Consider the following 10,684-nt stretch of genomic DNA (forward strand, 5'->3'; position numbering starts at 1 on the left):
TAGAAAATCTCCAAACGGTTGAAGATGATCAACTATATACATACATGTGTATATATACACATAAACATATATGACACACGTGTATACATACGTGTATATACACATATATACACATGTGCATATGTGTATACAAACATACACACGTGTATACACACGTGTATAAACTATATACATGTGCATATATACACACATACACACGTGTGTATATATGTGTGTATATACACACGTGTGTATGTGTGTATATACACGTGTGCATATGTGTGTATATACACACAAGTGTGCATATATGTGTGTATATACACTGTGTATGTGTGTATATACACGTGCGTATATGTGTGTATATACACGTGTGTATATGTGCGTGTATATACGTGTGTATATATGTGTGTGTATATACACGTGTGTGTATATATGTGTATGTATACACGTGTGTGTATATAGTTGATCATCTTCAACCGTTTGGAGATTTTCTATTATATATATTTTTTCTTTAACATTATATGGTGTTTTATCATATAGTGTTTCTTACGGACATAGCTTAAGAATCATCTGTTATTTTGTTTCACAGAAAGCGTGAAACTGCAGGGGAGCCGATTTGTATAGATCCTGGTAAAAAGATAATTGAGTAGGTAAATTCCAGGGAGCTTTTGTACAGTGGATCCCCCTGTCAGTGGTTTTGGAGTCCCTAGTTTCAGTTACTCGTGGTCAACTGTGGTCTAAAAATATTAAACGGAAAATTCCAGGAATAAACAGTTCCTAGGTTTTCAATTGTGTTGACTTCTGATTGGCGTGATGAGATCCAGCCATCTTACTCCTTCCCACAGAAAGTGAGTCCTCCCTTTGCCCAGCGTTTCCCTGCTGTCTACAATATCCACCTGTTAGTCACTTCACAGTCTGGGTTATTAGATGACTGTGGCAATGACCAGTGCGGTGTGTTCAAGTCGCCCTGATTTTACTGACTTTTTGCCCTTATTTCTCTCTGGCTCCAAAGTGCAAGAGAAGTGATGCTGGCAATTCAGATATGCCAAAGAGAAGCTGCAAATGCCTCCTTTAAGTTAAAAGGTAAAAATTCTGGACTTAATAAGGAAAGAAAAAAAATCATATGCAGAGGTTGCCAAGATCTACTAAAAACAAATCTTCTATCCACGAAAATGTGAAGAAGAAAAAAGAAATGCACGCTAGTTTTGCTATTGCATCATTTTTGGATGGAAGAACAGAAACATGTTCCCATTGACCGCAATGGGTACTATCCATGGTTTCAGGCATCCACTGGGGCTCTTGGAACCTATCCCCCGTAGGTATGGGGGGGTTACTATATTTCTGGCCCCACAGTCTTCTACTGCCGACTTTAGGTCTCTCTGGATCTCAGGCCCCCTTCTCTAAGATGCATCCTAGAGGACCAAAAATACACTTTATTTGGGCTTTGCCTGCTTTTGTGGAAGGGTAGTTTACTAGAGGATATAATCTCGTGTTTTAATTTGCTCTCTCTCCTAAAGGAAATGTGGAGAAAAAAAAAAGCAGAAATTGGAAATAACCAATATTTAGTTTATTTCATTCGATTCTTAGGGGAACTGGTGAGGAGCCTAAGATGATTTTCCCTTCCTAGAGAAAGAATCCAAAGTCCAGGGAAATAGCGACAGGGGAGTTCAAGACTGCCCCTGCTAGTCCTTCCTTGGCTACTCTCCGCTGCGATCGCAGGATAGCTCTCATTAGCAGGAGAATCGGGCAAGTGTGTGGATAAGTAGAGAGTGTGTTGAACAACTTGTAACGTTTTATGAAATACGCATTGTCATGGTTCCCTAAAAGGCTTTGCGGAAGCCGTTTGTCTTTACTAATCAAGTCTTTACTTACACAAAAGTAGAAGTAGAAGTAGTTTTAGAAAACATACTAACAATCTTCTATCCCCTTGAAGACCAGCGTAGCAGAAAACAGGTGATTTGCATTATAGAATTGCACTCACTTTTTCCTCCTTTCAGATTTCACATTACATTAGCCCATTTGTGTTACGGTGTTTAAAAAATGGAACAGGCGCCTCCACTGCATTGTTCTCCTTTAAAAATAGATCACTTACACCCTAACTTTGTTTTCCTTAAATTCGATTCTTAACAGGAGAGCTTTCTATTATTTCAGATGGAGTGAGGTTGCACGACTGGGATGGAAGAAAGGAATCCCTTAAATTTGGGGGAATTTCTGTTCTCTGTTCCAAGACCATTTTACTTGGGGTGTGGGGGTGGGCGCGGCGGTCAGGGCAGTGGAACGCAGTCGCGGCTGCGCCATCCCTGCACTTCCAGGCGCGCGGGAGGGACCGGCGGGGACGCGAGCTGCGGACTCTGGCGAACGCGGGGGAGGCAGACACGGGGAGGCGGACACCCAGCCGGCAGGCGTCTCAGCCTCCCCGCAGCCGGCGGGCTTTTCTCCTGACAGCTCCAGGAAAGGCAGACCCCTTCCCCAGCCAGCCAGGTAAGGTAAAGACTGCTGTTGAGCTTGCTGTTACTGAGGGCGCACAGACCCTGGGGAGACCGAAGCTTGCCACTGCGGGATTCTGTGGGGTAACCTGGGTCTACGGAAGTTTCCTGAAAGAGGGGAGAAGGGTTTGCATTTTTCCTATGGAGGATTCTTCTCTCTCTAGCATTTCGTTTGATGTATTCAACTGGTAGAAGTGAGATTTCAACAGGTAGCAGAGAGCGCTCACGTGGAGGAGGTTTGGGGCGCCGCGGCGCCACCCCCACCCCTCCTCGGGACCGCGCCTATTTCTAAAGTTACACGTCGACGAACTAACCTATGCTTTAAATTCCTCTTTCCAGCCCCGTGAGTCCGCGGCGACATTGGGCCGTGGGGTGGCTGGGAACGGTCCCCTCCTCCGGAAAAACCAGAGAACGGCTTGGAGAGCTGAAACGAGCGTCCGCGAGCAGGTCCGTGCAGAACCGGGCTTCAGGACCGCTGAGCTCCGTAGGGCGTCCTTGGGGGACGCCAGGTCGCCGGCTCCTCTGCCCTCGTTGAGATGGACAACGCCTCGTTCTCGGAGCCCTGGCCCGCCAACGCATCGGGCCCGGACCCGGCGCTGAGCTGCTCCAACGCGTCGACTCTGGCGCCGCTGCCGGCGCCGCTGGCGGTGGCTGTACCAGTTGTCTACGCGGTGATCTGCGCCGTGGGTCTGGCGGGCAACTCCGCCGTGCTGTACGTGTTGCTGCGGGCGCCCCGCATGAAGACCGTCACCAACCTGTTCATCCTCAACCTGGCCATCGCCGACGAGCTCTTCACGCTGGTGCTGCCCATCAACATCGCCGACTTCCTGCTGCGGCAGTGGCCCTTCGGGGAGCTCATGTGCAAGCTCATCGTGGCTATCGACCAGTACAACACCTTCTCCAGCCTCTACTTCCTCACCGTCATGAGCGCCGACCGCTACCTGGTGGTGTTGGCCACTGCGGAGTCGCGCCGGGTGGCCGGCCGCACCTACAGCGCCGCGCGCGCGGTGAGCCTGGCCGTGTGGGGGATCGTCACACTCGTGGTGCTGCCCTTCGCAGTCTTCGCCCGGCTAGACGACGAGCAGGGCCGGCGCCAGTGCGTGCTAGTCTTTCCGCAGCCCGAGGCCTTCTGGTGGCGCGCGAGCCGCCTCTACACGCTCGTGCTGGGCTTCGCCATCCCCGTGTCCACCATCTGTGTCCTCTATACCACCCTGCTGTGCCGGCTGCATGCCATGCGGCTGGACAGCCACGCCAAGGCCCTGGAGCGCGCCAAGAAGCGGGTGACCTTCCTGGTGGTGGCGATCCTGGCGGTGTGCCTCCTCTGCTGGACGCCCTACCACCTGAGCACCGTGGTGGCGCTCACCACCGACCTCCCGCAGACGCCGCTGGTCATCGCTATCTCCTACTTCATCACCAGCCTGAGCTACGCCAACAGCTGCCTCAACCCCTTCCTCTACGCCTTCCTGGACGCCAGCTTCCGCAGGAACCTCCGCCAGCTGATAACTTGCCGCGCGGCAGCCTGACTCCCCCAGCGTCCGGCTCCGCAACTGCCCGCCACCCCTGGCCAGCGAGGGAGGAGCCGGCGCCAGAGTGCGGGACCAGACAGGCCGCCTAGGCCTCCCGGGGAAACCGACTCGCGCCTCATCCCCGACCTAGCAGATCGGAAGCGCTGCGACTGCGCCCGCAGGTTGACCTTGCCAAGCCCTCCAGGTGATGCGCGGCCACGCCGGGTGAGGAGAACTGAGGCTGAGATCGCCACACTGAGGGCTCCCTAAAGCCGAGGTGGAGGAAGAGGAGGGTAGAGGAGGAGGACGGTATTGCTGGGAACAGCCCCCTCCCTGCCCTGCTCCCTGCTCCCCCACCCGAGTCCTGGCAGTCTGGAACCTGGCTGGAGTCGGAACTCTCCGCGCCTTCGAAGGGAGGCCCGAGGACGCTGCCGGCGCCCCCAGGCGTCGGCTCCGCGTGGCCCCTGCTGTAGCTGGCGCACAGCCCCGGCGGGTCCCCTTGTCCTCCGCGCGCTCTGGGAAGACGGTCAGGCGCGCGCGTTTGGCGCCCACCCCTGTGAGACCCGCTTGGCCTGGCGCCGCGGGCGGGGACCGCTGCCGAGGCCGCCAGCGCCTCTTCAACTGGGGAAAACACAACAACTCGGGATGCCCCATCGGAGTGTGTATACACCTGTGTGTGTGTGTGTGTGTGGTGTGCGCGCGTTTGCGGAGGCATGAGATGCGGGGAAGGAGGCTGGCGCTTGGCAGTGACTGCCTAGAATATGATACGAATAGTGATCCTTCTTTCTGTCTGCCCCAACTCCTTCTTTTCTTTGCCTTTTCCCTTTCCTATCCGTGATCTCCCCTGAAAATGTCAGACTCCCGGAGCAAGGAACCCGGAGTAGCCCGGGCGCGCGGTTCCGGCGCCCCCTGGAGGAGCCAGCGGCCGAGTGCTTAGCGTCGGAGGACCGCGGGGCTTTGTGGTGGAGCACTCCGGCTGAGCGCGCTTCACAGCGCTGTGGCGCACTGGTTATCGTTGCTTATAGAGGATGCCAAGCCCCACCCCTATTCCCCCAATTGGCCTCGTCTCTTGTCTTACTTAGATCAGTTTGTTGTAACTGTTCATGTGTGTACTGTTTTTCAGGACTGAAAACTTTATAAATAATGTACATGTCCTAATCTCACGAGTTGCCATGAAGATCAAATAAGATAAAAAGAAATGCGATCTATTCTCTTGTGTTCCCTTTCTCCTCTGCTTCCTTGGCCCCGCCTTAGGGAGAGCAGGAAGCAGGGATGACCGACGGCTTCAGGTTTTCTCTGCTGTACTTTTCACAGGGAGCTGTGGATTACCTGGGCTTTATTCCTTACTTGTAGACGGCATCCGGTAGGTAGTCCCGGTAAACCTGGTAAATACTGGTCCTGGAGTCACCAGGGAGACTGGCCAGCACCCTACCTGTGTTTTTATCTCTGCATATGGAAGACAAAGTGGATTAAGAGAGAGGACTGGCATTGGGTTTGCCCAATCCTCTGCAGTTTAGCCTTAGACATGAGGGCCGAACCCTAACCAAACTCTGGTAATTGATTATGGTGTTTTAAAAGGTATTAATCTTTAGGATGAAGTGCAAACAGGATGAAAATTTCTACAAATGTTTGTTTCCTATGTCATGTGTGAGGAAAAAAATGTGAGTGTTGCAGCACATTTTGTTTGCTTAGTTTGGCATCTTCAAACAATTTCTCAATTATTTAGGTTGAAAATAGCTTTTAATAAATATTTGGAAGGAAAAAACGCCCCCTTGGAATGGGGGGAAGCAAACCCCCTCTCTGATTTTGGTGAATGAGAATTGCTTTCTTAGCTTTCAGAGTTTTTAGGAACATTGAAATAATTCATAGCCATCAGTTTAGAAAATATACATTAAAAAACCTTCTGTCTTGGGTGGCAAATAATAGTAAATTGTTTAAAAGAAAGTTTTCATCTGCAATGAGTTTCGAGTGGTGGACCTCATGGCATTTGAATAGGCCTCTCTCTGCTGGCCGGCTTCAGAGGCTTCTTGGAATTCATTTTAATATCTTTCGAATTTCTAGGAAACATTCTATTGATTTTCCTTAAAGTCTCAAAATTATCTCATGAATCCTCTGTAACTTTTCAAAATTAAAGTTTTAAACTTAGAGTAACTTCTAGATTACCTAAGGTGATGGACAAAGAGTAAGGTGAACATTTGGCTACAAACACAGCTGGGGTGATTGTCTGGATTCAGTATCTCATCTGTCTTAATAAGCTCAGTAACTGGACTCAGATGGGGGACAGCTGAGTGATCCATCTGTCCACTGTTTCATCCCTACAGTAGATTGACCTTGAGCCTTCTTGGAATCTATGGAGATGACTGCTGGAAAAATACACGGGCTGACATTGCTGTTCATCCCCAGCAAGGCATGGATTGGCTTCTGAGTATGCCTGTGGGATTAATTAGGACTCAGTAGTTGAGTTCCTCCTGGGCTTTCTGATCACTGGATAAACTGTTGTATCATTATTTCTAGGTCGTTGCCCTTCATATGAGCATGTAGACTGTATATCTCAGGCTTCCTTTTTATGTCTTGGGTAATCGGTTGGATAAATACACACATAAGCCAGGCAAAAGTAGAATTTATTCACATCACTGTATTGCAAAGGTTTTAACACTGTGTTGAATTCTTGCAGTTTCTGTGTAAACTCTATGGTTTGGTTTTACCACTTTGAATAGTTAAAAATGTCTGTTTGCTTTTACTTAATTTAGTGCAGTTATGTAATGTGTATGCTTATGTTTTCTCTTGACAAACGCAGAAACTCTGTAGTCTATTGTAGAGTAGCTCAGTTTAAAATAAAAGCTGAAACATTCTGTGTGATAAGTGAACATTCTATTTTCTGAGAACAAGTTATCCACAATTAAGTCACCTTAGCATTTGTGCAGTGTTACTATTTAAAAATACTGCCTTCATTGGAAAAGTGATCCAATGAATACTCAATGAATAAATAGAAGTATTTGACAGGACAAAATTAAGAATGAACACCCCCACCCCTTAATTTGGTTGATTGTGAAAATGATGCAAAGCTGCTGATAAACGCAGAGATTCCAGAACTTATGCTGGGCGGAGAAAGGATGCTAAACTTTTATCATACCATCAAAAGCCTCATTTCTTAAATATTTGAGCAGCTATGTGGAGGGGGAGAAGGGAAGAGAAATTGCTTCAATTATTAGCATACACATTGCTATCAGCAATATGCATAGACACAGCACAAATATGCAAGGTGGAGAATCTCACCTGAAAAACTCACGAACTTATTATAAACCCTTCTTTCCTCAGCAACATGCTGGGAAAACAACAGCAAGACAAAAAAACAGTAAACTCTCTTTGGATATTAATCATCTATGCTTATGCACATTAAGAAAGAGATCAGAGAATTCTGCCCATAATGGTCTTTTATTAGCACAGCTTTGGGTCTGGCACTTCGGCCCCCATTTTACATAAAAAGAAAGTAAGATACAAGGAAGTGGCTCAATTTAGCCAGGCCCACAAAGATCAGTGAAGACCAATCAGAGCCACCCAGTTCCCATTCTATTCTAGGAATTGTGTCATCTTGTTTCGGCAGAGATGGAATTTGTTGCAATGTGTAATTTGGGAATATTAGACTAGAAAACAATGATGTCTTTTAAATATTTAGTAGATTAAGCAAGCTGTATCTACCATTAGCTCATATGAGATAAAGGGAGGGTAAGATTTAATATTATAAAACTTCAGTCTTAATTCAGAGACTTACAAAGTGTATGGGATTGTTGAAAGTTATATGAGAATAAAAATTTCTAACAGAGCTGTCACACAAAGGCACCATGTGCATAGCAGCCTCCACGCTTTATGTACGTGGAACTGTGCCCCAGAGGGACTGTTCATATAGGATACAATGCTAATGATGGCTGTACTCTGTAGAATGGAGCTTTGCAATGGATGATGCTGTCCTTGAATTTAGGGCGAGGGAAATTTATTTGTTTATACCATATCTCATAAGGTTACATTGGTGACATCATGTTAAATAAAAATAAAAGATGGAAAAAGGGAAGGAAATTTAAAATGATATTGCTCAGAAACTGTCAGAATGCATGAACTGCATGCTTCCCACAGTCCAGAAGATTTCTCTTGGGCCTGGGGGTCAATAGTGCACACAGACCTGATGCCCTGTTGGGCCAAGACCCAGGGAGCGGCTCAGCATCTTCCTGTAAAATCTGGATCTTCTCATATTGTTCGACCAGAAGGTTAACTCACCCCCATTCTGAGGTAACCCAAGGACCAGAGTCACAACTGCAATAACCAGGCCACCGTTTACCATGGAAAGAGTGGGTGTGTGCATAGTCAAAAATGTGGGAGAAATTGCGAGAGTTCCCAAAGGTGAGGGGCAAATCATTTGTGAATGCTAAATAGTAACAACAAAACGGACATCTTAAATGATTCATCCATTTGCCAAAGCAGCTTCTTCCTTTAGGCAGTGATGAATGATCTGGTAGAGGAAGAAAGACCAGCCCTATACAGTAACCGTGGTGTGAATGCAGCAATCAAACCTGAAAAGATGTAAATATTTACACCTGCAAAAGTACCAAGTGAATTATCCACATTTTCCTACATAATACTATTTTGATTCCTTTAACTCCTCTCTTCCAATAAAAATACCACTCTTCATTGCTACATTCTATTTATTCTCTTTACAGAGGAGTTCCAGGGGTCTTAGTTAAAAGGGAGTTACATAATTCCTTAAAAAACTGCATCTTGGATTTATTATGACAATTTATTATTATGGTTAAAGATTATACTAAACCTTTAAACACATTTATTTAAAATGAAAACGTATTTTAAATGTACAGAATATGTTAAGTAATGAGGTTTCTTGTGACTTTTTTTTCCTTTTCCTTTTTTTTTTTTTTTTTGAGACGTAGTCTCGCTGTATTGCCCAGGCTGGAGTGTAGTAGTGGCGTGATCTCGGCTCACTGCAAGCTCTGCCTCCCGGGTTCACGCCATTCTCCTGCCTTAGCCTCCCGAGTAGCTGGGACTACAGGTGCCCGCCACCATGCCCTGCTAACTTTTTTTGTATTTTTTTTTAGTAGAGATGGGGTTTCACCGTGTTAGCCAGGATGGTCTCAATCGCCTGACCTCGTGACCCGCCCACCTCGGCCTCCCAAAGTGCTGGGATTACAGGGGTGAGCCACCACGCCCGGCCTCTTGTGACTTTTATACTTCCAGTTGAAAGGAAGAATGCATCTATATAACTTTTCTATTGAATCTTTCAAGTGATAATGAAAACAATAATCCACATAATTTTTTGAACTTTCATTTAATAATGTTGAGCTCAATTTGTGTTTAAATTTTATGTTTGAGATTGTTTTATTTATTTAAACAATGAGGTCTCACTATGTTGCCCAGGCTGGAGTTGAACTCTTAGGCTCACGTGATCCTCCCACCTCAGCCTTCTGAGTAATTAAGACTACTGGTAAGTGCCACCTCGCCTAGCTTGAGATAGTTTAATTTTTATCAAAGTAATACTTAATTTTAAATTAAATTTGAAAACAGCCAAATGTAAAACATTTCAACAGCTTTAGGAGTACAAATGGTTTTTGGTTACATGGATGAATTGTATAGTGGTGAAGTCTGAGATTTTAGTGCACTCATCACGCAAGTAGTGTACGTCATACCCATTATACCGCTCTGTATGCCTTTAGTACCCATAGCTTAGCTCCCACGTATAGGTGAGTAAGTACTGTATTTGGTTTTTCATTCCTAGTTACTTCACTAAGAATAATGTCCTCCAGCTCCATCCAAGTTGCTGCAGAAGACATTATTTCATTCTTTTTAGGGGCTGAGTAGTATTCCATGGTGTATATATTCCACGTTTTCTTTATCCACTCATCTGCTGGTGGCCACTTAAGTTGGCTCCATATCTTTGCCATTGTGAATTGTGCTGTCATAAACCTACAAAAGTAGGTATCTTTTTGATATAATGACTTCTTTTCCTTTGGTTAGGTCTCCATTAGTGGGATGCTGGATTGAATGGTAGGTTTACTTTGAGTTCTTTGAGAAAACTCCATACTGTTTCCCATAGAGGTTGTACTGATTCACATTCCCACCAACAGTGTATAAGCATTCACTTTTCACCACATCCATGCCAACATCTATTGTTTTATGACTTTTGAGTAATCGCCATTCTGGCTGGGGTAAGGTGGAATCTTATGTGGTTTTGTTTGCATTTCCCTGATGATTACAGTGATGTTGATGTTCAGCATTTTTTCATGTTTGTTGGCCATTTCTTTTCTTTTTTTTGAGACAGAATCTCGCTCTGTTGCTCAGGCTGGAGTGCAGTGGCATGATCTGGACTCATTGCAACCTCCACCTCCTGGGTTCAAGCGATTCTCTTGCCTCAGCCTCCTAAGTAGCTGGGATTACAGGTGGCTGCTGAAATGCCCAGCTAATTTTTGTATTTTTCGGTAGAGCCAGGTTTCACAATGTTGGCCAGGCTGGTCTCGAACTCCTTACTGCAAGTGATCCCCCTGCCTTGGCCTCCAAAGTGCTGGGATTACAGGCATGAGCCACCACTCCTGGACTTTGTTGGCCATTTCTACATCTTCTTTTGAGAAATGCCTACTCATGTCATTTTCCCATTGTTTAATGGGATTATTTGTCTTTTTCTTGCTGATTTTAAATTTCTACAACTTTTGATTG

General features: G+C 46.1%; 1 protein-coding gene across 1 annotated transcript; it reads left to right on the forward strand.

Moving 5' to 3' along the window:
• The first annotated feature begins 1,510 nt into the window (after positions 1 to 1,510).
• NPBWR1 (neuropeptides B and W receptor 1) lies at positions 1,511 to 6,824 on the forward strand. The gene is made up of 2 exons (XM_034966085.3): positions 1,511 to 2,460; positions 2,805 to 6,824. Exon 2 carries the CDS (start codon positions 3,002 to 3,004, stop codon positions 3,986 to 3,988), a length of 987 nt encoding a protein of 328 aa, XP_034821976.2. The 5' UTR covers positions 1,511 to 2,460; positions 2,805 to 3,001; the 3' UTR covers positions 3,989 to 6,824.
• The last annotated feature ends 3,860 nt before the right edge of the window (positions 6,825 to 10,684 follow it).

This window comes from Pan paniscus, chromosome 7, assembly GCF_029289425.2.
Source record: "Pan paniscus chromosome 7, NHGRI_mPanPan1-v2.0_pri, whole genome shotgun sequence".
Lineage (NCBI taxonomy): Eukaryota > Metazoa > Chordata > Mammalia > Primates > Hominidae > Pan > Pan paniscus.

Excerpts from the sequence above, each read along its gene's own strand:
- NPBWR1 (XM_034966085.3), top strand. The coding sequence starts at position 3,002 with ATGGACAACGCCTCGTTCTCGGAGCCCTGGCCCGCCAACGCATCGGGC.